A 27867-nucleotide genomic window follows, 5' to 3' on the forward strand; every position below is an offset into this window, starting at 1 on the left:
GTTCTTAAGTTTACCGGCACTATTTCCTCCGTTTCTGTCTGTGTCTCTTATTTCTTCTCCATTTCTTTTCCCTTCTTTATTTAATTTCTTATTTTTGGTTATAATAACTATAGTAACTTTGACAGCAGCCGTTCTATAATAGTAACTAGAATAAAGTAGAAAGGGACGCACATCCAGAATATCCTTTTCTATGTATACTTACGTGTTATTATACCATTTCCTCTGAATTTCTTCTATTTCCTATTTCTTAATCTGCTTTCTCTACTTATGCTTTTTGTTGTTGTTTCTCTCTCTGTCCTCTGCTTCAGGCGTGCCATTCACTGTCAGCATCCTGCAGGTGTTTTTTTCATTCCTATACTGTGTGTAAGGCCAAGAAGGCATTCTTACGGCTGTCTGTGGCCATAAGTGTCATCCTGGGGCAGATTAATACTCTGTAGAAGCCAATTTCATTCATGTGGATTCAAGGCCAGTTGAAGTTTTCATTTTTAAAAATTGTTCAATTATGAAGATAAAAGACATTTAATGTGAGAGATTTGGAAGAAAATAGACAAGGACAAATAAGGAAATAAAATCATCTCTATTGCCATTACCACTTAACTCTTAACATCTAATAATCTAATTATAGTTTTTTTTCACACACATATGTTTAAATACATTCTGTGTTGTGTAATTTTCTGACTAGCAGTTTTCTAACAGTTTTTAGTGTCTGCTAAGATGGTATTACATCATATAGACACACTGTCATTTATTTATCCACGAACATTTTATGAGCCATTTTTACTTTTTTTCCCCCTTGCAGCACATTCTCCTTGTGCACCTTTGATTATTTCCTTGGGCCAATTATTTTTCAGTGACTTCATCAAAGCAAGTAGGATCTTTGTGTTGGCTGTTGATGTTGATAAATTGATGTCCACAAGGGATTCACTGTGGAAAGTCCTCCCCAGTGGGCGATGCGTGCAGGGGGTTTTTTCCGGAATACTCTGCTCCTGTCTTGTCACAAACCGAAGACGGCAGCAATGGAAACAAGCCTGCTGAATGTTTCCGTTTCCAAGGCAGGCATTTTCTTCACTTCTAAGTTCTCCTGATTTCTGACTTTTCACATTCACCTTCCTTGATTCTCAGCCTGTGCCTGTGTACGATACGAAATTGTTTCTTCCAGGCTGGTGCCGAGCAGCGCAGGGTGGCTGCTGGCATCGGGCCCAGCACCAGATTGCCAGCGTGGTGCCCCGTGCCTTGTGGGTCGTAGCTCCCTTACTCCCCACACTAAGTATGGAGGTAGGAAATGCTGTCTTCGTGTTGCAAGGAAGGTATTTGAAGATGTCATTTATTATTTGCTTTGTGTTTATGGAGCCTGACCTGGCACATTTAAACGAATATAATAATTGTTAAATAACTCTGAGGTGCATACTTTATTTGTTAGCTCCTTTCTAGACAGGTTACGATAGCAGATAGGTTATGATAGATGCTCTATTGTATCTCAATACCTATTATTATTATTACCAGTGTATTTACCTTCCTTATCTTATTCTGCAGGGAGATGTGCAGGTCCGAGCCCGAGCAGGGTGGTTTTGTCCTGTGAGAGGGAAGGGACTGCGCCGAGGTGACTGGTCGGCAGCCCCCGAGACTGAATTTCTGCTCGGACAGAGAGTTGTTTTGGGTGTCCCATGAGTTCAGTGTTATGGTTGCACAACGCCCAGTTTTACAAAAACCAAAAAGTGTCGACAGCGTTCAGAGAACCAGCTCCAAGAAATGATTTGCCTTATATCCAGATGTCCTTCGATATTATTCTTTTTATGATTTTATAGTCCATTTACTCGGGAAATGGAACAGCATTTTCATACCACATTTTTTGATTTTTGCATTTTGCCACTTGTTTTCGAATGACGATAGAACAGAATGAAGTAGATCAGTGCCAGACTATTTTCTTTTTTTTTTTTGGCCTTGTGACCAATTCATTAGCACCTACAAAGCACCGAAATGAGAGATGCTACTAAATGGCATATATGTTGTTATTGCTTCGGTCTTGTCTCTTTCATGACCTTTCCTTTGTTTTCATATTTTTTCCCTACATTTTGCTTTGAATTACTTGAATTAAGGATCTCTTTAATGCAGCACACCATTTTCATTATAGGGCTTAACAACTTGAAAGGAACAGTCTTGGGCAGTGTTGCAAACGCTTTGTCTCCGAAGCTGGGAACTCTTCGGTCTGGGGATCAGTGGTCACATGATAGTCTCATTAATCACTCAAGCACTTAGACAAGCCAAAAAAAGGAGAAAGAAAAGAGGAAACCACGCCCTGAACCCCAAACATTTGTTGAAAATATGATGTTGCAATGGTGAATTCAGAGACGAAAAATAGTTTAGTTTTTAAGAGACCACATGGAATTAGGTTAATGGCGATATAATTGTGGATATGTGTTCAACAAGTTGACTCTGATTGTTAAACTACTGGGTGGTTCCCTCGGTTCCTCCCTAAGATGCCATCAGAAGAGGGCGCGCACTAATGAAGTGTCGTCAGGAATTCCTTCCTTTTCCATGTTGTTTTATAGGGAGTCAGGAGTGGCTCCTTTTAAGTCAAGTTGGAATAAAGGGGCTGGGTGTCTACATCTGTCTCCGTGTCGTGTCCCTCCATCCTCAGTCTCTCTCAGCAGTGTAGGGACACGTCTCCCCTGAGGGGGGAGTGGGCGGGGCTGCCCTTGGGTGGGGAGGCGCATTTTTTTTCTCTGTTACTTATCACCGCAAATCTCCAGGTGCTTTTTTGCTTTTTAATAATAATGTGTCTTTTTAAGAAAGTAATAGATTGATAATTATATAGCTTATAAGTGGTATACACAATAGATCAATGTATTACAACCTCTAAAATAGGGTTTGATAATTTTTGGAATTTTTTTGATGCGATAAACTCAGTTCTGATTATGTAGAATGACTGCTTTGATCATGGACAGGAACTTGAACTCTTAAAGTGCATTTGATTGCTCAAAACATCTAACTTCCTGTCTTTTCATTTTTTAAAAATAGATTTTTAGAGAGAGAGGAGGGGAGGGAGGGAGAGAGGGGAAGAGAGAGAAAGATTTGTTGTTTTATTTATTCATGCATTTATTGCTTGTTTTTTGTATGTGTCCTTATTCGGGATTGAACCCACAACCTTAGCATATGGGATGATGCTCTAACCAACTGAGCTACCCAGCCAGGGCTGTCTTTTCTTTTACCATCTCACCTCAAGGGCTTTACAAATGCATCATTTTCCAAATCTAGTCAGTTACCATTATGTTTCAGTTGTGCTGTTTGCATGGGAGGGACATTGCTAGGTGATTATACAACAAGAACAAGAAATGCCTTCCTATTTTTTTTCCATGATAATTTTTCCAGGTTAAATGGGTGGGTGTGTAGTTTAATGAAACAGCATATAACTTATCTATATTTTTGGAAATAAAATATTTTAGGAGTCTAATAATGCATCCAGTCACTTCTATTATAGCTTCATGGAGCTGATTTGGAAAATAAGACAGTAGCAATTTCTACATTCTTTTTTCCTTGACGGCAGAGGGCAGCAGAGTTCTAAATGAAATGAATCCCTACCCCCTTTTCTCCCGGTGGCTTCTGGACAGCTGGCAGCTGGTAGCAGAACTCACCTGAGAGACCTCTAGGGTCACCTTGCAGAATTTCGCGTCCCCGTGCTTGCTCTTTCCTCCTATGAAATCCGCGGGAGTGAGTGTGGAAGTGCAACCTGCTCCATCAGTGTGCAGAGGACAGGAACCAGATCTGTGATTTTCATTAATTTCTTAATGTAACTGGCAACTTTCCATTAGGTACCTTAAAAAATCTCACTCTCTTGTTGGAAATATATTTGAGCATAGCTGATTTTGTAGAAAAGTATATGTGGTTGCCCAGATGTCTTTTTTTCATTTAACTTTTGGAGATAATTTTCAGAAGCTAGATCAAATTACGTGACTAAAATGTTTCAGATGGTCAGATACACCTCTTTAAATGGTTCTGAATACCATAGGCATGACCATTTTCTGAAAGTTACGTGGATTAAGCTCTCACAGTGGATCATTCTGTGTTCCAGGCTATGAATCGCTCCCTGGCCAATGTGATTCTCGGTGGCTACGGCACCGCGTCGACAGCTGGTGGAAAACCTATGGAAATTACTGGAACACATACAGAAATTAACCTCGACAATGCAGTTGACATGATTCGAGAAGCTAATAGCATCATTATTACTCCAGGTAAAGGAAAAAAAGCAAAAGCAAATAAGTAACCTGTAATAGCCGTTGCAATTGACCTCGCGGGGGCTTACTGGGCTAACCGGGCTGAATCCCACGGGGATTTGTTTGTTTCTGAAAACATAAGGGCGACTTGGAAGCAACCTTATCCTTGCAAAGTGAAAAATATTGAGAATTCTCAGTTTAATATTTTGGGGATCACATAGAGATTCTACACATTGATGGAGTGTGCCATGTCTCTCAGTGATTCTGTACACAAGAATCATCTCTGAGTCTTGGTTGTTTATTGATCATTTTGGGGCCTATTGTCAGGATTACATTAGATAGTATATTCAAGGATCTAGCTCACTCTTTAGCCTTGCCCAGGAAGTGTTAGCCTGTTTCTTTTTAAAAGTAAATGATTTTTCTTTTAAAGCATCACTGTGAGTCCTGTGGTTTCCAACAAGCTGAGGTCCCCTGGCCTAGTAGAGAGAGTCTGGGAGTCTCAGTATCTCAGTTTGGTTTCATTTTGCTTCGGACAATTGACAGGACCTTGGTCAAGTCATTTGATCTCTTCAGGCCTCAGTCTCTTTCTTTTCTGAGGCTGGGTTCAGCTCTTCCCCACTGCGATGATAGCATGTTGCGGTGTTACAGGCAAGACCTCGGTTTCAGATGAAGGTTTTCACTCTCATGCTATATCATAGGAGTTTTCTGTAAAGGAAATCTTCTGATTTGACATGTGGGTGGTTTGGCTGGTTATATACTAAGCCATCAATAAAGGTAAACATAGTTGGATGCTCAGGTGAAAGCCTTCTCACCTGGGGTCAGGGTCATCTTCTGGAGATGCTGGACACGTGGGCTTGGGGTTCGGATGGTCTGAGTCAGGGCAGCTGCTGTCCGCTGTGTGTGGGAGCAGACACGTTCTTTTGCTACAATGCCCCGGACATTCCCACATAAAGAACTATCCCTACCTGGGTGGCCCTGGTGTTACCTGTTGAGAAACACGGTGCTGGGGATGGAAGTTTGACACACTCTTTCCTGTGGGCATTTTGCATCTGGTCAAGAGTCAGACTGATGATGCAGGTGGGTCATGGAAAGAGCTCAGCCGGACTGTGTGGACAGTTTTTCTGTTCCAGGGAACAGGGAAGATTGTCGGCAGCTGAGGATTTGTTCTGGGCCTTAGAGGGTGGGTGGTGTTGGGAGTGGGGGGAGGCAGAGGGGATAGCTGGAGGAGAGACTGGGATCTGGGAAGATGGGCTAGGACAGTGGGACAGATAGGCAACTTCACAGTCTGGGGAGAGAAGGTTAAAGAAGAAAGAGGACCGAGGCTTTTGGTCGTACCTGTACCAACATCAGAAACCTGGAGGGTTGTGGGTCTTGTTTGTTTGTTTTTTGTTTTTTGTGTTTTTTTTTGGCAGAGGGAAAGACTTTTAAGTTCCATTTTGAAGACATGAAGCTTGAGGTGGAGACGAGGTAGAGAAGGGACAGTGGACATGCTGTGCTGGAGTGTGAATAGCAGGCTGAGCCTGGGACGGATTGGGAGCCATCAGAGGGTGTTGAAGTCACGGGATGGGCTGAGGTTTTCCCAGGAGAGTGTGAGGCAGGGTCCGAGCTGTGGGCAGCTTCATGGTGCGAGGCGGGCAGCAGGAGAAGCCCGGTGCAAGGACCGAGGAAGAAGAGAAGAAAGTGAGGCAGGGAACCAGGGACTGCAGTGTGATCAGGCTGTGCACGCAGAGGGTCTGAACACAGTTGTGTGTGTGAGAGAGAGAGAGAGAGAGAAAGAGAGAGATGAACCGAAAGGGACAGAGACAGACAGACATACAGAGAGAGCAGACAGAGAAAGAGACAGAGATAGAAAAAGATAGAGACAGAGACACACAGAACAGACAGACAGAGGGAACACAAGACTGTGTGTGTGTGTGTGGGTGGAGGGGGGGTTGCCCAGCACTATCAGACCTGCACAAAACTGTGGAGGAACCCTTAGATTTTGAAGTTGAAATTTAGGCCAGTATTTTAAAAAGTTCACATTATAACTTTGCCTTCATTTCTAGTCCTGCTGTTGGACTGCTGTTTTTGGCATTAAAATGATTTGATCAAGAAAGAAATTAAAAAATTTCAAGCTAAAAAACATATCTCAAACTAAAACCCACCTCCTTAATGCGTCGGTCCTGTCCCTCGCAGGCTACGGTCTCTGTGCGGCCAAGGCGCAGTACCCCATCGCCGACCTGGTCAAGATGCTCTGCGCCCAGGGCAAGAACGTCAGGTAGGCGCATGCGCGGGGGCGGGTGGCTCGCAGTGGGGGTGGGGGGGTAGGGGGGTGGGGGTGTGGGCTTGGCTGTGTTCGAGAGGAAAACCGCGACTGTTCTTAGAAGGCTGTGCCTTTTTCCCCAGTGACCTTAAGTGCAGTTTCTGTGAATTCAGAAAGGAGTATTGTGCTTACTGAATACAATTCAAAAGGCCTGCATAAATAGGAAGAAGAAAAAGGTGACCCCAGCCCCCATGGGCCCTTTGGCCCCCTCCCCACCACGTAAGCATTGGTTTTCTGGGTGAGAGCAGTCAGGTAACTGTGCACTCCTTGACCAGCACCCCTCCCCCGTTCCCGGTGCTTTGCAGGTTCGGAGACCAACTGCAGAGTAGCCCGAGGGCACCTGCTCGCGCCCCTCACGGGTGCAGAGACGTCACTCTGGGAGAGGGCTCACGCCCTGGCCCCGAGGCTCGAAGGCCCGAGCTGAGCAGCTCCGGGTCCAAACCTGCATCAACCGACAGAACTTTGAGTGAAAACGCGAGCCTTCTAGAGCGGCAGACTCCCAGTGGGTAGCCCCTGACCTCTCTCTCCTGCCTGCCGGGCGCTTTACTGAGCTGAGACTGGGAAATTGAGTTCAAGAAGTAAAAAAGAAAATTATTAAATTTTCAGTTACAGTTGACATTCAATATTTTATTGGTTTCTGGAGTAGGGCATAGTGGTTAGACATTTAAGACTGTTCTCAAAATGCAGTTTTGCATATGTAATCTTAGTTAAAGAAACTGAGTTGGAAGAAACCCTGTTCTAGCCTTATTCTTACTACCTGGTTTTCGCCGTCTCTGTCTAATAGTGTGGAACCTAAATATAGGCTTATTTTAAAGATTATTCATTTATTTATTTTGAGAGAGAGGGGAAGGAAGGGAGAAAGAGAGGGAGAGAAACATCACTGTGTGGTTGCCTCTTGCGTGCATGCCTCCTACTGGGGACCTGGCCTGCAACCCAGGCATGTGCCCTGACTGGGAATCGAACTGGCAACCCTTTTGTTTACAGACTGGCACTCAATCCACCGAGCCATGCCAGCCAGGGCAACATAGGCTTATTTTAGAAAGGGAGATTTTATGCTCATATTTATTCCAGGATATTTATTAATGGGGAGAAACAGAAGCCCTGTTTCTCTGTGGTTTGATTTAGGGAAGAAAGTCAAGCAAGGCCTTTGAGTCACACCCAGGCTGTGGCCTCTGTCGTTGACACCAAAGGAAACCATTGCAGGCGTGAGGTCTTTGAAGAGGGGTGCCCCGGGAAAGCCGTGCATGGGCTAACATTGGACTCATCCAGCTCTCGTACTCTCAGGGTGGAAGAGGCTGCTGAAATTTCTCTTTATGAAACCATCCACTTTTTGAAATGAGAATCGGAGCAAAAGCTGTGGTGGCCAGGGGCTATCTGGGCAGAGGACTCTGCTCTTGGGAGAGCAGAAGAATGGCAAAGGGGAGCACTCTGCATTTCTAGATCATTCCAAAGGGGAGCACTCTGCATTTCTAGATCATTCCAAAGGGGAGCACTCTGAATTTCTAGATCATTCCAAAGGGGAGCACTCTGCATTTCTAGATCATTCCAAAGGGCCTTGGATGGAGAGTGAGCTTGAGGGATGTCACAGTGGGGCCAGAGGGCGCTGACCCTTGAGGCTCCTGGTGTCTGTCCTTCGCCCCTTTGGGTCCCTGCTCTGGAGCTTGGCTGGGAGGTGGCGCAGGCGCCGTGTGTGCGGACTTCTCCCTGGGAGGGGAGGCAGACTGCTGTGTGTTGTGGGGGAGCAGGTGCATCGCCTTGAGAGACAAGGTGACTGTGATTACGGGAATGAGTTAGTTCACCAGGATGTGAATGTATGTTGACGAAACTGTTGCTGTCCATAAATAAAGATCCCTTGTAGATGCCAACCTTATACTTTTGCCTAAGGGCAGATGATAAGAAAGTAAGCCAGCCCTGGCTGGTGTGGCTCTGTGGATCGAGTGCCTGCCTGCGAGTGAAAAAGTTGGTGGTTGGACTCCCAGTCAGGGCACATGCCTGGGTTGCAGGCCAGGTCCCCACTGGGGGCCACGTGAGAGGCAACCACACATTGATCTTTCCCTCCCTCTCTTCCTCCCTTCCCCCTCTCTAAAAATAAGTACATACAATCTTTTAAAAAAAGAAAGAAAATAAGTGAAATGGCATGCCTCAAGCTGGAGGTTCCAGTCCAGTTCCTGACTGGCACTGGACAGGATGTTTGCAGGATGCTTGCAGAGCCCTGAGCTTTGGCTGGAATGTCTCAGCTATTAGTAGCAGTGAGAGACCCCTGATAAAATCAGGGTGTTACCTGAAATGTTCACGTAGGTGGCATTTTCTTTCTCTCTTTCCCCCCACCCTTTCTTCTCTCACTTCTTCCTCCAGTCTCTGCCACCTGGTGATCCCAAGTCCATGCGTTTTGCATATGAAGCGTTAAAATACTGTTTTGTGGCAGGCTTGGCATTTCTGGGCCGTGCAGGGTTCCCACAGTTAGTGCTTCCCGAGAGCACTGCAGACAGAAGGTCAGAAAAATCGGTGGCTCTGTCTCTTCATTCTCATGTAAGAAGTCCCATTTCAGTAACTCGTTCCTAGTTTCACTCACGTAGGCTCTGAAACGCTGCCTCCCTTTCAGTCACGGTTGCCACTTTGCAGACCTACAAGTGGAAGAGATGTGTTGAAGAATCTTTAATGATTTTCCTAAAAAGAAATGGTCTCTCTGTATTCAATCCACATGTGGAGAGTTGAATGTATTAGCAATGCCTTCTGTCACTGCAATGAATGTTTAGGAGATGACTGGCGAACATAGTAATGTGGAGAGAGATGGCAAGAGAGAGAGAAGGGGATGCTTCATTTGACGTTGCCCTCTGCTTCCCGCTGGTCAGCCGTGTCCTCTAGGCGCCAGGGAAGGTGGGTCCAGTGTTAGCTGGGCACAGAGCTGGAGAAGGTACTACGGCTGCTTGACGGTTGGAGAGGGTCATAGGGCTGCTTGATGGGCAGCTTGACGGGAGGCGGGACATGAACGGAGGGAAATGAGCAGGTGGAGGAGAAGATCTGAAAAGGAAAGGGTAAGACCCCTGGAAGCTGAGTTTCTGACCTCATCGAAGTTTGCATTTTGTCCACGAGGACGTACACACTGCCACTGTCGGGTGGCATCTGTCACAATGCCTGGGAAAAGTCATTATTTGACTGAAAATTTATGGGAGATATTTAATTTTGTTAGTAGATAATAGATTTTTTTTTTTACTATAGTAGGTTGAACTTTCCACATGGGCTTTGTAACAAGCTCTGTAAATCTCAAGTTTGATTTAAATGGGGGAGAGCTGTTCTTACTAATGACATGATGACTGTGGATTACGTATTTTTCCTTTCTTCTGTGTGAAGATTTTTTGTTTTCATTTAAAGGAAATCATAGGAACTTTGTTGATTTTGCTTCAAGCGTGTCGTCATCTTTTCCTAGCAGAAAGGCGTGTTTTCTTTACAAAGTTAGGAACACGTATGGACAAGCCGCTGGCTGCTTTTCCAAGAGGCAGACCGTCTTTTTCAACAGGAGATGGCTGCCGTGGCTACCTCGGGTTTTAATGAAAGAAGTCTGTATTTACAGTTTGCGGTCATTTAGCCCTTTCGTCACCCCGTGGTGCTCCCGCTGTGTTCATTGAGCACAGCTGCGGGGCTCTGGTTCGAGGAGCGCTTTGAGCCCCAGGACCCCAGCGCGCCCAGCGTCCAGATGGGGTGACGTATCCGCACCGTCTCCGGTGGAAAGGTGCCAGTGTGGACATACGACTGTCATCAGCGAGTTATGTCCATGTGGTGCCAAGAAAAGTCGCATCTGTCACGCAGACTGTCTGGCCTCATGGCCCGTGATGGATGTTGAGACGCTCCTGTGTGCCTTCCCTTCGGCCGCAGCCACAACGTGGTCCTGGGCAGCTGAGGGAGGGTGATTTGGCCCCGGTATTGTTGCTGCCCAGGTGCCCAGGTGCCTCTGGTGCTTACCTAACCTGCACTTGGTTTCTGAAAGCGTTTCAGGGGAAAAGCTTACAAGAACATAGACATTTTTTGTCTTTATTTCCTAATCCTTGCATTGATAGGATAGGCTTTTCCTTATAAAGCAATTATTCACTAGCTTTCCTAGTGAATAATTCCTAGAAAGACGTATAATTTTTTAAAATAATTAATCACTGCTTGAGTTTCTTTTTGTGAAGAATTATTAGCTTGGATTATCACAGAAGTTTTTTGAATTTGTCAAACCACCTTTCAACTTCTTAAATTGACTAGCTGATGTTAAATATTGCTTTCATATTGATGATCAACTATATCTTTCTCTCCATAATTTATTGATAGAAATTTATTGCTGGGCACTGAGACTGCCAGGAGAGTGCATTAGCCCAATTCCCACTCTCAAAGTTTATAGTTGTAAAGAGAGCAAATCTGTAAACAAAGGAAGCAGCCGATGGACTCCGTTCCTCACTGTGACGGTTTGCAGAAGTAGGGAAGGAATGCAGAGGAGAAGGCAGGTGACCGCCCAGGGGACATTGCAACCCGCTTATACTACTTGTCACACAAAGGTTTTTTGCAGGTTTTTAAAAATAAGTATTTTTTCTTCCTCTGTCTCTTAACACCTCCAGCTGCCAGTGGTACTTAGAGTTTAATAGTGTTTTACAGTCTTGTCTGACATGGCTATGGGTATAAATATATGTTATTTTTACTAAACAATTTATTCTTTGGAGATTCTGAAAGATTTTGTTTCTCTAACGGAATTTTCCCGTATTTCATGGATTAAATGTAATCGAAATAAATAGAGTTCAGCTTTCTTAGATTTGTTAGGTTTTGGGGGTGTCGGAGAGGTAACACACACACATTTATAAAGCAGTAAAGGTAAGTGTTTGCGGCAAGAATAGAAATGAGGCCAGACAAAAGGTTCAGTGTAGTATGTGGGCAAAGAAGCAGACATTGTTTAGCATTTCATGCTAGCTCTGCAACACTCTTTTCAGACGTGACTGTTTGTGAGCGTCCATGACCGTTCACTGAACAAGTAATCAGTTACACACTGCTTCGTGCCAGGCCCTGTTCCAGGTCTGGAGGACATGTCGGTGAACGCGCAGATCAGCATGCCTGACGCTGCGGAGTTCACACTCAGCGGGAGGCTGGTTCACAGGCTTTCGAGCCTCTGAACTGTGTGCGAGTCACTTATCACCCCATTGTGTCTCCAGTTCAGCTGTGAGTTGAAACGAAGTGTCACTCTCTGAGTTATAACTGGCTCTGTTGGATGACAATGTAGCCAGTGCTTCTGGTTTTCTGGAAGAATATGGGGTGTTTCTTTGCCCTCCTGAAAAACATGGTGGCCAGGGAGCGGGGTATGATGGGAGTTATTTGCGTAATTGGTTGAGCGAGTGACACTTTTGGTGGAGTAGAGGAAAACCAAAGAAAGCGTGGGTCTTCATTCACACCTCTGTTCAACCTATGTGTGGAATTGCCAGTGACCTCTCAGGTCGGAGGTGACTGCTGTGGCCATCTTCCTTCTGGGTTTGGACTGTCCACTGGGCTTCCTGTCGCTTTACACCGTCCACCACGGAAGACTGTGTTAAAAGCCAGTGACTTACTGCTTTTATAAAGCCTCTGCCAGCTGTGCATTGCAGACTCGTTCTTTGGAAACCCTGACCATCAGGGTGACTTTGGGCTCTTAGTGCTAGTATTAGTCACAACAAACTCCCCGAGCGGATTTTATTCGGGAGGTCCATGCAAACTTGGCAGAGTGTAGAGAAATAAAAGCCCCCTCTCATTTCGTGCTCTGATCCTTCAGTATCTTGCCTATAGCTTGCATTTCTCGGTGCTCACCGGCCACTGTGTCCCAAGAGCCATTCAGCAACATCAGACAGAACGATGCAGTTCTGTGCAGTTTCCACTAAATCCCCAGAACGTGTCAGGCTGTCATCATCTAGGACAGTAGTGGCCAAGTAGAAGTTTGGCTTTTTCTCTGATATCATTCTTCACAGTCTTGCTGGTTACTTTGAAATAAAAACTGCTTTAGCAGTGCTTCTGATGGTCTTTGGGGTTTGGTAGCTGGATTGGGTTAGGTGGTAGAAAAGCCATAATTGGGCCCCATCTTTCATACTCTCCTCCAAGTGACATGGTTAGAGTTTGCACTCAGTGGCCCGATTGCATCCTCTTCAGATGACGTCTCGTTCTTTGGGTGTCCTCTGTGTCACAGGCCACATGTCCTCATGGAAAATGTGACTGTCACCATTCATCAAACATTTCCTCATTCCCCGTCATAGGACAGGTTCTACTATTCTCTACCAGAAAAATTGCACCCCTGAGACATTTTTGTGAGCTCTCTAACCTTCATCGTTTTCTTCCTGGAGAGAGACAGGCCATGGCTCTGAACCCCAGGCTTCAGATCAGGGCAGCCACTCAGCCCTCATTTGCTGACAGGAAGATACATACTGTTCTCTTGTTCTGGCTAATGGAGAGTCCTAGGAAATGAAATGAACGTTTTTTTTTCATTTGGAATTGTGTGAGTGAGTTTGTTTGGACCACTGCTTGTCGGAAGGACTTTCACAATTTTGAAAGCTGGATGTCTGTCCTTTTGCCTAAGGAACTTCACCAGAAAGTTGGTTCCCTCATCTCTGTCATTAATCAGGCTTCGTGGACACAGTCCGCCTTGGGAGGAAGGCTTTTTCTACTTCGCTGCCGTGTTCTCCTTGAGAGGGACCGGCCAGCCCCTCCCGGCTGGTCCCGGCCTTTCATCAGCAAGGGGAGTTCACCAGTCCCGTCACAGTGATCCTCCTTCCTGTTTTTCTCCCAAACTACATCTGCTAAAATTAGTTCTTTAAAAAATAGCCTTTTCTTGCACTTTCAGTAAGTGACATGTAACTGTCCATCAGAAATTCGGATCAGAATGTGACACAGGAAAGAAATCTGCCTTTTTCAGATGCCACCTTACTCTTCACCAGTGACATACACAATTTAATTAAAAAGCATTGACCAGAGTAGCAAACCTTCTTATTACCTCCACGGGCCCTTCTCAGAATGGAGCCTTGCCACATGCAAATGCAGAATGAAAGGTCCGTCATGTGTAGCCCGTTCCAGGGACCACCTGGTGCAGCCCAGGGCAGCTCCCAGCCCGTCCTGCAACTGAACAGAACGTGCACATGTTTGGGACAATGTTGAATGGAGGGTTCCCGCCTTAAGAAACAGTTGGATTGGAGGATCTTTAAGGTCTACATTCACTTTTAAGGTTTTATTGATTTATAAATATTTATGATTCAAAACAGGAAGAATAAGTAGGCTTCTAATAAAGGAACCCTCCTTTTCTTTTTTTCCTTTGCTGTGTCTTTTTTCTAGTTAATTTGTCTTCCTCCTTGGAGCTGAGAATAACGTATTTCGGTAAATGTGGGATGATGATACTGCACAGGCAGAATTCCAGGATCCTATCGATGTACATTGTCCTGTAGTTTGATTTTTAAGATAGAAAACACAGCAACAGAAAGGACATTAGGCCTTTGAATATCTTGAGTATGAAAATAGATTTTGCACAGTGATTCCAAAAACATCTAAAGAGATCAAAACAATCCGGAGACCCTTTTCACTATTTATTTGCAAGAGGCTCTAAAATGGAGAGAACACTGTGAATACTTTAGAACAAGGGCACGGTGTCCCTGTGTTGGGTCCTTGGCTCTCCTTGGTGATTTGTTACTGAACTGAATCTGGGTATTTCCATAATGCAATCAGGAGAACATAGTGCATTTGAGCAGTTGTGGTGGGACCCATGGGGCTGTTTTATACTCCGGAATATTCCCGCATATCCAAGAACAGCGGATACAGTGCACCCTGGTCAGGACACATCGGTGTCCATACAATGGTCGGGACACATTGTCTCCAAGGCTCGTGGTTGTAGAAGTTCACCTTGTTGTGTCCCCTTTAGGACATGTGGTGTCTGAAATCTAATGTGTAGTAGCAACATTTAAGAATGAAATTCATATCATATAAGAGAGTCTTAGGGTTATGGTTTTTTAAGAAATTGCTTCTTCACCAAATTGTACCCACTTCATATGATATTCATGGATAGCTCTTGTCTAAACTTTTATTTGTTTTTATTCTTTCTTGATTAATTTAAAAGGCTCTGAAGATCAGGTTGTTTCATTTGAGTAGATTATTTTACCAACCCCCCCCCCCCACAAAACCAACTCCAAAAACAAAACTGTGCCTGGGTCTATGTTTATTGGTGAGTGAAGACTTAGCTTTCATTGTATAATGTTCTATGAAAGACTTTATCATTTTCATATATGAGAGAGGGAAATAGCCAAAAGTGTTAAAAATTTTCTCACTTTAAGATAATTGAAGAGCCCTGGCTGGTGTAGCTCAGTGGACTGAGTGCGGGCCTGCGAACCACACGATCACGGTTTGATTCCCAGTCAAGGCACATGCCTGGGTTGCAGGCCAGTTCCCAGCAGGGGACTCATGAGAGGCAACCATACATTGATATTTTTCTCCCTCTCTCCTTCCCTTCCCCTCTAAAGATAAATAAATAAAATAAAAAAAAGATAATTGAAGAGACTGCCCTGATTTGATGACATTTGTGAGTTGAAGAAATAATACTTTTTGCTCAGTAGTATCAGTGGAAGGGTTAACTATGGCCTTTTGAAATTGATTCTGTCCAAGTCGATCTGTATTCAAATATTAGTTTTGACCAGTTCCCACTGAGTTCAGTGCTCATGGTTGTTTGCCTCAGTCTGTGCTGATGATGAAATTTCTCTGGTCTTGATGGAGTTGTAAGTACAAATAATTTCTGGTTTTTCTTGGATTATATTGATATTTACTAGGATTTCCAGGTAAAAATTAGAAAACCAACTTCAAAAATGCTGATATCAAACCAACATTTGTTTTAATGTAAAAATGTGTTCATGTAAATGATCACAAAAATGGGTGTTTAAGTGAAAAGTTCAGGTGAACATTAAATGACCAAAATGTACTTGAATATAATGTTTTAATTACAGGTTACATTTATTGAATGCTCGCACGGGCCAGCCATTGGTCGATCTGAAGAGCTTCGTGTGAAAAGTCCTCTACGGAGGCTCTGTCACCGAAATCGCACAATGATCCTCTGGAGACATTTTTTTATCAGTCACACTGTACACTTGAGGACAGAAGGCACACAGCAGTAAATTGTCCACATTTTTTTTATCCTCACCTGAGGACATACTTAGTGATTTTAAGAGAGAGGGGAAGGGAGGGAGAAAGAGTAGGAGGAAACATCGAACATCAATTGGTTGCTTCTTAACTGGCTGAACCCACAAACCAGGCACATGCCCTGACTGGGAATCGAACTGCAGCCTTTGGTTTACAGGACAATGCTCAGCCAACTGAGCCACATCAGTGACGGCACATTGTATGAACCAGATGTTTTGAACTCAGACAGTGGGACTCCACAGCATTTACTTGCTACTCTCTATGACTTCCCTAAGTTCTTTGTCTAAAAGGAAATGTAAAAAGTTTATGAGTTAGCACACCCTGTGGGGCACACTGTGTTGCTTAAAACCCTCCTCATCTCAGTTGACCACTTAGACTCGAGCGCCAGGCACCATGGGAATGTACGCAGGAGCTCTCCGTCTGCAGCGTGCAGCCGTGCCCACCAGGCGTGAGGACACGGGCACGGGAAGAGCAGGTGCATACAGGCAGCGCGAGGCTGCGCGGAAGATCTGTGACCTCGTTCCAGTAGTTCTTTCTCTTCTGTAGAATATTATTGTGGTCAGGGACAGTCGACTCTGTTTTTTTAAGCATTTGCACAGTAAAAGTTATTTTTTTGTAGTTCAAAGGGAAGAAGTAAAAGGCCAGTAGGTTTTGCAGTTTGGAAATCTGGAAATTCTTCATGTGATGATGGAACATTGGTGAGCTTTGGCCAGCGATTCCTGGAAACTGGCGGTGACGGCTGACCGATGTCTGATACAATTAACTTTAATACGTACTTTGGAGATTAGCCAGCTACATGGGCCAGAATTGTTATAAACTCACATTGCCTCATCAACATGCACATACATATTTCTGTAAATGTAGTGTGTTCTGTTGTTTCTCTCAAAACATTGGCATTGTGTTGTAATAGCCTTGCGTGTGTTTTTCCTCCAATCTTAGCGTCTTCAAGTTTAGTATAATAAATTATCCTGCAAACAGATATAAAGAGATCTGTCCTTTGGGATGTTCAGCATAACATGTTGGTTAGCTTTGTGATTATTTGCCCTTCGCAACCAGCTCAAAGGGAACATCCTCTTCATGAAGTCTGTAGTTAATCAAATATTACAATGATAACTAATACATTTTGAGGTTTTTGATTTCTAATTTGGTCCAAGGCACCTGAGTGAAAGCATGAAGATGATATAGCTAGATGGATTAATTTGAAGATAAGTAAAGGCAGTATTAGAAACAAATAAAGTTAAACAGAGAAACAAAAAACTGGAATCAAGGAGGAATCCAAAATTGAAATCCAAAAGTAAATCACAAGGTGTATATTGGCTTACTCAGCTAAAATAGAAGCCCTAGTTCACGGCAGTCGAGGGCTGGACGGGGAGTCTGTGGTAGGCTGAAGGATGGTTCCCACATAAGTTCATCTCTTAATCTTTAAAGTCTGGGAATGTGTGGCCTTACAGGGCGGAAGGGACTAAGTAGGTTAAGATGAGGAATCTGAGATAGCGTAGTTATCTGGAATTATTCAGGCATGCCCACAGAGTCACCAGGGTCCACATAAGAAAGAAGAAGAAGGGTCAGGGTCAGAGAAGGAAATGTGACATTGGAAAGAGAGGTCACAGTGATGCAGCTGCAAGCCAAGGATGGGGGCAGCGTCCTGTTGCCGGAAACAGCATGCAATGGATTTCTAGAGGAAATGCGGCCCTGCCGACACCTGGGTTTCAGTGCAGGATAACTGGTTTTGGACTTCTGGCTTCCAGAACTGTATGAGCATTCGTCTGTGTTGTTTTAAGCTGCTCAGTTTGTGGTCATTGGTTACAGCAGCAATAGGAAATGAATTCAGACCTTACATGTCATGTAGTACAATGACTCTTCTTAGTCTTAAGTCTCACCAATCAGGTTTTGGAAAGAGGAGGGGACCCGGGGAAAGCAGAGAATACTTGTTTGTGATCAGGATTGGGAGATTAAGTTTTTGGGGTCCAAGACTATTATTGACATCTCAAAAGACTCAGATGAGTAATTCATAGTCATTAATCCTCCAGGATTGAGGTAGAGCAGTGTCTGAAGGGTCTGGAAGTCCCAGTCTCACCTGAGCTGCTCCTTCCTTATTAGTAGTTCAGACCATTGGTTTTGATCCCTTCCCCGCTCCCATACCTGCAGGACTGTCGCAGCTGCTAGGACCGGCTTTATCATGTCAGCTGTCAACCAACCATCCTTCACATTTCTGTGTGAAATACTCTTGACTCCACTTTGTGCTGAATGGGTAGTTAGTACATCAGCTCTCTCTCCCTAATCCAGAGAAGAAGTATGTAACGTTCCTTCACTGGGGCATTTGGTTTAAATTAACAAAAATATTTAAAAAATTAATTCCAATTCTTTCTTTTGCATTTGAAGACCATTTTATTCCTTTCTGTTCTCCAAAAATGAGGACTCTTTGCTCAACTTCTGTTTTGTTTGGTCTGCTTGAAAATAATGTTTTGCCTTTTTTCTAGCCTGCCAACTTTTTTTTTCACTCAGAGTGTGCTGTTTTCTAAGTCTTTGGGTATTTTGTGTTTTTCTTGAACCTCTGATGCTGTTAAGCAGCAACTCCCTGAACTAAATCTGGTTATTTAGTTACGTCATTGGGTCTAGTCAGTGACAGAGGCAGGAGCACTGGTTTGCGAATGTGGGAAAACAAACCCGTATTAATTCGGAATGTTGGCTCGAAGCGGACACGGTTGAAATACAAACTGACATGACCCTGGAATGAAGATCAGCTGACCAATAATACGTTAGAACCTCTGCAAAGTGAAACGACCTTTCTAAAGTACAAGTTTTGATTTTAAGATGTTCTGTTTGAAATTATTCTGTTCCATCATTGTTGAAAACAAAGGACGCATCAGGCCCCTCCAATTTAATTACAAGATCCCTGCCGTTGTTGGAGTGTGTTCTCTGGGCCTTTGGTTCTCTCACATAATACTTAGAAGAATGTTCAGTTAGTACCCGTATAAACCAAACAGTGCATTAAAATAAATTACAGTTCCAGGGTTGCAAGTTCTTCTTGGCTGAGATGTAGTTTGTTAATCTGGATAATCTATTTTGTTAGGTATTTACAAGGAACTGTTAGCTGAGGAGAAGGAGAAGGAAAAATACGGACTCTATCCACTTAATCAAATGCCCGTGGTACAAAAAGTATAGATGTTTAGTGTTTCTAATAATCACTCATTCTTATTGATCAAGTTTAATAAAATAGCTCTTAGAGAAAGCACTGAACGTCTTTAAATATTTTTCTTTCTCTATTGAGGTAAGAGTAAGGACGGGCAAATTGCTTTGAGTGCTGTTTAAGATCTAGCAAATGCCCCTCATTTACTCCCTAGATTGAGTGCATGCTGCTGAAATTTATCCAGACCAATTTTATTATGATGGTTACAAAATAGTGGTTTTATAACCCACCACATGTATCAGCGGATGGTCTACCACTGTAGGGTAACTCTTCCTCCCTCCCTCCCTCTTTCCTTCCCTTCCTTGTTGACTTATGAGTCTGGTATCAGTCTTGACTCATGAATTTGCATTTTCCCCAGTGGTTTATAGTCTATTGCTACCCTTATTTATTTTGCTGTTCAAATGACTTTCTTATTTTTACATACTTTAGTGTCCTGCATGGCTTTAAAGCCACATGACCAAGCCTTTCTCTCAGGTGCATCATTTTATCTTATGCTCTGCCCTCTGTCTCACTTTAAGCAAGGATCACACACATTCAGTCTTCCCCCTTTTCTAAAATTTGGATTATTACATGTAAGTGACCTTCCCTTCTCTGAGCCTGATAATGTATTTTTCTCACCACTGCCGTTGCCCATGAACTTAAGGGATTATTTAGCCATCCCATCCTAGAAGACAAGGTTCAGAGTCCTGGACTAAAGACTCAGATGCTTGTTCACAGAGTCACGCACCTTTGAAACTTCCCCTTAGCATGTCTTTTCCTAAAGCCATGGCCACCGGCAGGCTGAAGAGGGCGTGTTGGTTATTTTAATACAGTGCATTTTCTTTCCAAGTCTGTCTTTTTACATTCATTTTACAATGCTGTTATTATGCAAATATTAAAATGCTACTTATGTTTGTATTTAAAGTTTAGTGGTAATCCTCGTTTACTTTGGTACCCGGTGAAATTTTTTTCAAATGTTTTATTGCCACTGTAAAAATACTGACATTTGAAGCGGCTTCCTGAACTGGAGCGCAGCGTGGAGGCGCCTTCTCAGAGGGGGTGGGAAGCAGCTGTGCAGGATGCGCTTCATGTTTCTGCCGGGAGGAGGGTGACTGTCCGTCGTCAGCGTTTGCCGGGTTTTCAGGAGTGATGGAGAAGTCTGATGTGGAACAGAGGATGGCATTAGGATTTCAGCAATATTGTTCTTAGAGAACATTTTTAATTTTCTCACTCAGGTGTTGAACTGTTCCGGTCCCATCAGTGGTCGGAGAAATTACCATTGCAGAATTAAAACCCGGTGGGAGGGGGAGAGTGGGTGAGCACCGTCGTCAGTAACCATAACTGCATGGCTGCAGGGGCTGCTGAGGGACGAGGCGGTAACTTCCTTTCGAGTGAATCTCAGCTGACTAATAGTTTATTTTATCCAGTTCGTTTCTCCCACCCAGCCGTAGTCTTGTTTTCAAAGTCTGCTTCCCCAGTGTTTAAGGGGTTCTGGTAAAGGCTTTGCATAGCTGTAGTACTTTGCACACAAGAGACATTTTCTTTCTCCTGTGTCTATGGGTCCATGCAAATATTTCATTTTTGTAGTAGCTTGTAGCATTGTCAAACATTTCTTGGCTCTCAGTTTTTCTCGAAGCACACAATAAATTGGATCTCGGAACTCCTTATTTCACCCATTCGAGCAGAGATAAACAGGCTTTCTCAGAGCTCCTCTGCACGGAGGTTTTATATTCCTAGGCATGGCGTGGGCTTATACTAACAGCTGGTTACTGCTCTATGGGAAAAGTGACCAGAGAGGGTCATTAAGTGACTTGCCCAGCGTCATACAGCTGGTTAACCTAAGCTGTTAATTAAACAAAATCATCTCTGAAATTGCCTGACTCTACTGACTGCATTGTACAGTAGTTAGAAGGTCAGACTCTTCAGGAAGAAGGGCCTGAGTTTGAATAGCAGCTTAACTATTTACTAAAAAGGTTCAGCAAATTGCATAGTACATCCTAAGGTATCAGTCGTAGTCATTATGTCAAAATGCATGCCAGCCCCTCTTACATACATTCTTTTTTTCTTTCATTGTTGCTTTTATTTTTTGTATTTTATTGTTTATACTTGCATACATTCCCGCTCACTTTTTTGGATATAGGAATGCAGCTCTAAAACCCAGTTTATTTAAGTAAATAAGTAAGTATTAGATTTGAATCAATTACCCTAAATTCTAATTCTTGATGGAGTTTGTTAGGGACAGACTAAAATAATAGCTGAGAAATAATTTATAAATGATATCAATATAAAAACAAGACATGTTAATTTATTTCAACTATAGTTAATTTAAACTGTACATTTTCATAGAAAAATATTAAAAGGAGGAGAAATAAAGTGATGCTCCACTGTACAGCCACCCACAGGTGGTTTCCTCTTAGCCTGAGTTCTGTTGTTGTTTTTTTAACATAAATCGGTTATTTAGGAACATTCAGTGATCCCAGCGGGAAGATTATATAAAAGGGAATTTGGTAAAAGAGACTGTCGGTCACTTGATATCTTTCCTTTTTTCCAATCACGAGCCTTCCAGTAACTCAGACTCTTCATGATTGGTTTTACAGCTGTAGAGAAGCATCGGCCAGTTTCCGGGTGGTGGAAGGTCATTTTGTAGCTCCTTTCAGGCCTGTTGAGGGGTCCACTCCCGTGCTTTAGTCTGTTCCTAGCAGGACCTGTGTTAGGAGTGGGGAGGGCGGCCTGGCTGGGCGGCAGTTCCTGCGTGGGCAGCAGCGCTCCGTCAGGGGCCACGCATTCTGTGAGAGACGGTGTGCGGGCTGCAGATGCCCGTGCAGACGTGGTTTGTCAGCGGAAGATCCGAGGATGTGATTTTCTTGCTGGGCCTTGTGCATCTGATCACAGCCAACATACTACATTCCTTTTAGGGGACTGCAGATTGAGCTGGCCATTGCCAGCGGAGGTGAGGACAGGTAACTAGGACATCCTGTTGGTCGTCCAATAGTTGAAAGAACTGAGGATGTTTTGCTTAGGCGTCCTGGGAGAGCGGAAAGGGACTTCCGTTTGAAAGAGGGAGTAGACTCATGGTCCCAGATGCCAAAACTGCGGACCTGGGAGAGCCCTGAGGTGGGGGTTCTCCCTGGCTTCCTGTAGTGAGTGTATGTGTGTGCACATGTGCATAGGTGTTATATGTCATTATCGGGATTGTGTAGTAATGCAGTAAACCTGAGGAAGGAGTAAGTTTCTGGTCACTGAAGGAATTAAAGCTGAGACTGGGTGGATCGCAGTCCAGGGATTCTATAAAATGCATTTCTTCACTGGACTCATTCATTCACTCGCTCGCTCACTCACTTTTTACCGAGACCTTCCTATGTGACCGGCACTGCCCAGTGCTGGGAGACCGTGATCGACACGGTGGGGAAGAGTCGGATTAAATGACTGCAGAGACCCCACTGTGGCTGATGCCTCAGTTTCTTTTGCAGAAAGAAAATCGCTCTCTGAAAGACTGAAGGCCATAACTATGCACATGATGGTATTTTATTTCCCCACTTTAGAACACAGAGGTTAAAGTTGAATGTAGAGCCAGCTTTTGATGGAATAATGGTTTTTCATGCCAACTGCTTAATGCCATGCTGACTTCCATCAGTTTTTAAAGATTCAAGATATATCAGAAACTCTAACAAAAGAACACTGCTTATTAAATGTAAGGTGATATTATGTATTAATATTGTTGGAAGTTCATTGTACTTAAAACATATATAGAAGAGTCAGGTTCTAAAGTTACACTTATTTTTCTGAGGGGCGTTCTAGTTTGTGTATACAGAGCTATGAATCTCCAACTTCAACATCTGTAAATTGACCACATATCTGGGCTAATTCTGTTCCTGCCTGTAGCGATGAGATAGTACCAGGAGAGGCAGAGGCGCCAAGAACAGACTGTGCAGATTGGGAGGCGATACTGGGGTCTCTGTGCACTTTGGCCCATCCAGTAAGGCCAGCTGTTCGCTTGTTTCCTGTCCAGGTTTGGAATCCACCCAGTCGCCGGCAGGATGCCTGGTCAGCTTAATGTGCTGCTGGCGGAGGCTGGGGTGCCATACGATATTGTGCTGGAAATGGACGAGATCAACCATGATTTCCCAGGTAAGTGATGGGGCCGATGGGGACATTCACATATTCTTAATGTGAATAAAGCTGTGCCTGCCTTAAGACACGGGTTGGGGGGTCCCGGAAGACCCCCTGGTCAGAGGAAGAGGAACCTGCTCCCAGTAGGGATGCAGTGGAAACCAAATAAATGAAGTAGTACTGATTGCGGGTCACCAGGTTTGTGAGCAGCATAGCTAACAGTGTCCCAGTGAGGAGAGCGGAAGGATGCGACAGGTCCTGGGCGGTGATGCTGAGCCGGCATTGCCTGCGGGGTCCCGGAGCCCACCTGGCTTTGAAATGCAGGCCCTGACTCTCTCTCGTGATCTTGAGCTAGGTACTCAGCCTCAGGCTCCTCATTTGTAAAATTGCCATCGATGATTCCATTTCTCATTTTTACCATGTTTATTGGTTTCTGGTTGTACCAATTCATGGTCAGTAGAGCAGGTTTCTTTTTCCTTTGGAGCACTAGACCTTGATTAGGTAAGGCGCTGAACTTCGTGGCTGTCACTGGGTGTTGACTGCTAATGACATTCGGCCCAGGACCGTGTTTGTTAAAATTAAACCAGTTCCCTCTGGCAAGCATCCACTGTAAACTTAAAAAAATATTGTTTGTCAGAGAAAAACAATGAAATCGTGCACATGTCTAGATTCACATGGCCTTTTGGCGGAGTCCTGGGTAGTTTATATGATAGTGCTTAAAGAGGGCATTTAGGCCATTTTAGTTTTATGCCTCCTTTCAGATTTCATTGTTGCTTAATTATGTGTGAAAGCTGCCAGTTCCAGGAGTTATGGACACAGCTTTAACATAGTGCAGACTCTTAGACCATTTTCTTTTAGCCATCAGATTGCATTTAACTGGTCACTTTAGAAGTTGAAGGTGGAATGCAAACATTATAAAATAATGTAACTGGCAAGATCATTTGGGGATAGTGAAAGAACTAGGTGAAGTCACATTAGGTAGATCCACTGTGGGGAGCGAAAGCATAACAGTGCACACGTTCCAGTCAGGATGCTCAGGTTTCGATGCAGGGCGTATTGCGCGTTAGCTGTGAGACGCTGGCCAAGTTCCTGAACCTCTCTGGTGAAGCTCTTTGTACAGTGCCTGGCAGAAATGTGGGTCCTGTAAATACTAGCTTTTGTTGTTATCATTTTTATAAAGTCAGGAATTTGCCTGAAAAGAAGTGAAAGTGACTCCCTTGAGGTCTATATTTTCCCTTTTTTCTTTTCTCGTGCAGACACTGATTTGGTCCTTGTCATTGGAGCTAATGACACTGTGAATTCGGCGGCTCAAGAAGACCCCAACTCTATTATTGCAGGCATGCCAGTTCTCGAGGTCTGGAAGTCAAAGCAGGTATAGTCCAGACTCGTGCTCCGCTCTGTGACCAACACTCCCTTCAAACGCACACTCAGAGCTTTCCCAGGTCACTCCGTGAGAGGTGATGAGGCTTAGGAGGCCCAGGGGTTGGCGTATGTTTAGGGTCCAGTTCTCTCCAGGCAGCCTCTGTCCACTCCATGGTCACCAGAGAATCGGAATGAATGCCCTGACCCTAAGTGGAACTCGATGGGACCGTGAGGAGGGGTGAATGTGGTCTGTAACCTCTGCTGAGACAAGCGCTCTGGACTGAGTCTGACTGAACTCCAGCGTGAGTCCAGGGAAGCCAGTGGCTTCTCTCTGGGACAGTGAGTCAGCACCACAGCCCTTGTATCTGAAGATGAGCACCTATTTCCATTTAATGTTATTGGAAGGGAATTCCTATGTTGTTAGGGGGTGTCTAAAAGGAAGGAGCCTCAGGAATCCAAACAGCAACACGGCACGAGAAAGCGCATTCTGCATGCGCACGTTATTTCTGAACGAGCGGGGGGCCGGGTGGCAGGGAGCTCGGAGGCTTGTCAGTGCTCCTCTGCCCCAGCAGTGGGCCCGTCTGTGCCACTCCCGAGTCATAGCTGCTTTTTAAGAACTATGATTACAGCCCTGGCTGGTGGAGCTCAGTGGCTTGAGCACGGGCTGCGAACTGAAGGGTCACTGGTTTGATTCCCAGTCAGGGCACATGCCTGGGTGGTGGGCCAGGTCCCCAGTGGGGGCCACGTGAGATGCAACCACACATTGATGTTTCTCTCCCTCTTTCTCCCTACCTTCCCCTCTGCCTAAAAATAAAGAAATAAATAAAATCTTTTAAAAAATAGAAAAAAAGAACTATAATTACAGAATGTACATTTCCCCCTTCAGTTTGTTTCTCTTTATTGTAGACACATAAATTTAAAACTTAATATTTGTGGTGCGTGAGTAGATACGCTGTGTGCTGGGTCATGTGACTAGGAAGAATTATTGCATTGGTCATTACTAACATTTGAGAGTTTGCAGAGTGTATTGTTGTACTAATGCTGTTTGGAGTGTGAGCCTATGGCTTTCGTTTTTGGATAGATGGCCCGTCCTAGAGGACCACAGAAAGGTTTTTCATTTCTTAAGGACTGCCTGCGTATTGAATAGGACATCACCCTCCATAATCTGTGTGATTGTAAACGCCTGTGGCCCATCAGCATTCGAGATGGACTGACCCCTTCCACTCTGCTCTGTGGTGTTATTAGTTATTGACACGCCCCTTGGGACAAGCTAGATTGCTCTTTGAGCTTTTGTGTTAGAACTTTCTGATATATTTTGCCAAAGTGGTAGAATAGGAATCATACCACTTTTCCCACTCAGCTACATTTATTTATTTTTTATTATCATTTTTTTAGTTTTCTTTTTTTTCAAATTTTTTATCTAATTATTTTTCAAGTACAGTTTTCTGTCTATTACTCCCATCCCATCCCACCCCCGTGCTCCCCCCTCCCTCCCATTTCCACCCTTCTCAGTTGTTGTCCATGTATCCTTTATATATGTTCCTCTAAATCCCTCCCCCATTTCCCCTGAAATTCCCTCCCCTCTCCCCTCTGGTCACTGTCAGCCTGTTCTCTATTTCAGTGTCTTTGGTTATATGTTGCTTGCTTGTTTGTTTTGTTGTTTAGCATCCTGTTAAAGGTGAGATCATATGGTATTTGTCCTTCAACCATTTATTTTAAATTTTTAGTAGAAGCTTATGCACTCTGTTTGTTCTCTTTAGCCCATTCATAAAAATATGCTTAGTTTTCTGACTAGTAAATGCCATGCATAGTCTTTATGGACAAAGGCACTAAGAAGAAAATCACTTACAATCTTCTCATTCAGTGATAAACTATTAAAATGACTTTTTCTCTCAGGGGTATAAAAGTATGGGGCCATTTAAAAAATTAAAGTTAATGCAATGTAAGTATGCATTAAAAATACTCCTTGTGTATTTGAAAAGCCTCTCAAAGCCTGTTTGGCGCTAGGGCAGGGCTGTGTTCGTGTGCCTAGCACCTCCCAGCCAGGTCTGTTAAACGCACTCTCTGCCTCCTATTCCTAGGTCATTGTCATGAAGAGGTCCTTGGGCGTTGGCTATGCCGCAGTGGACAACCCGATCTTCTACAAACCCAACACATCCATGCTTCTAGGTGACGCCAAGAAGACGTGTGACGCACTGCAGGCAAAAGTTCGAGAATCGTATGAGAAGTAACTTTCAGAGGTGACGCTGTTGCCTAACGGAGCCACTTCTCCAGTCATGGGAACAGGCGGTGCAAGTGTCACTAGAAACGGCCGATACACACCTGGGGCAAAGCTCTTGGAAGATAAAGAAGGCCCTGAAGAAAGCAACGCAGACTCAGGGAGACTTTTCAAGAGCAACTATCCCTCGGTTTTAAAAAAGGATCGAAAATTCTAAATGTCTTTCTGTGCATATTTTTTTGGTGTTATAAATAAAAAGTATTTTCTAAAAGGAGAAAGAGCAGCCTCATTTTATATGTATTCCATTTGGATTTTTAAAAAATTCCTGCTCAGTAGCTAGTAACATTTTAAGAAATTAAGTCTAGGATTTGAAGATTTAACCCAACATGGATCTGAAAAATCTAATGCAGCATAAACATCACAGGCACCTGTGTTTATGGTTTTTCAACAAATGTGACTCATTTGAACTTTCATCAACTCCTGAGCCCTCCTCTGACCTCTCACCGTAATCTGAATCGTCTGTATCACGTTGGCTTCAGTTTTCCAAACTGTGCTTTCAATGGTAGATTTCTGGGGTGTGTTTTCTCACTTCTATTTTAATACAGTGAAGGATGAGGTGATCTTCCAGCGATGCTGGGAGCAGTGAAATCATTCGCTTTGTGTGTTTCATTAGAACACCAATGAAACATAATGTGAAATCAGTATTAGTTGTATTTTTTAAAACCCCATTTGTAATCGGAGCCCTCTTTAATTTCAATCAATTTATATAACGTGTAGTACTGTACTAAGTGCACTTGAATGGATTTCAACTATTTGCCTAATAAAATGAGTTCATTCTGTTTGCACAGTGCTGTAGCCATTGTCTCTGGCAACAAAATGCTAACATTGAGTAGCTCTGCTTGCTTGGTATTGACATCCGGGGAAGACTTGCTACTATACAACAGATGAAATTAGCCTGTATTGAAAGTTCACTTCTCAAGAAATTGTTAGTTTTATTTCCCAAATCAGCGTATGCTTTGAAGTCCTATGTAATTGATCACGTTTGGGAGAAACGGTAGCACTTTTTTTTAGCTACCTTTTTGTTTGAGCACCAGTAAAGATCACATCTCTTTTTTTTTGCAGTAAAAGTGTAGATTTTTTGTGTGTGTGTGACTTTGCTGCATTGCCAAAAGCTCTCTATAGGTTGGATGTGTGGTGATTGTTTACAATACGTGTCTCTATATAACGGGGCACTGAGTTTCCTGGAACAATTGTTAACACATAAGAACTATCTCTACAACAACAACAAAGAAATAACTGGTGAGAAGGTTGTTACTGTGATGCTCATGTTTCCTGTGTT

The 27867-nt window shown here is 43.8% G+C and overlaps 1 protein-coding gene across 5 annotated transcripts in view; it reads left to right on the forward strand.

Moving 5' to 3' along the window:
* NNT (nicotinamide nucleotide transhydrogenase) overlaps positions 1 to 27370 on the forward strand; it is a 77889-nt gene extending 50519 nt beyond the window's left edge. For all 5 annotated transcript variants that reach the window (XM_037038522.1, XM_037038523.1, XM_037038519.1 and 2 more), the window contains exons 18-22: positions 4070 to 4229; positions 6387 to 6468; positions 22848 to 22966; positions 24205 to 24320; positions 26392 to 27370. In XM_037038522.1, the coding sequence (XP_036894417.1) occupies positions 4070 to 4229; positions 6387 to 6468; positions 22848 to 22966; positions 24205 to 24320; positions 26392 to 26541 (627 nt within the window). In that variant the 3' untranslated portion in view covers positions 26542 to 27370. The remainder of the gene's footprint in view (positions 1 to 4069; positions 4230 to 6386; positions 6469 to 22847; positions 22967 to 24204; positions 24321 to 26391) is intronic.
* The last annotated feature ends 497 nt before the right edge of the window (positions 27371 to 27867 follow it).

Source organism: Sturnira hondurensis, unplaced genomic scaffold (assembly GCF_014824575.4).
Source record: "Sturnira hondurensis isolate 20B ecotype Veracruz unplaced genomic scaffold, ASM1482457v3 Scaffold0024400, whole genome shotgun sequence".
NCBI classification, from domain to species: Eukaryota; Metazoa; Chordata; class Mammalia; order Chiroptera; family Phyllostomidae; genus Sturnira; species Sturnira hondurensis.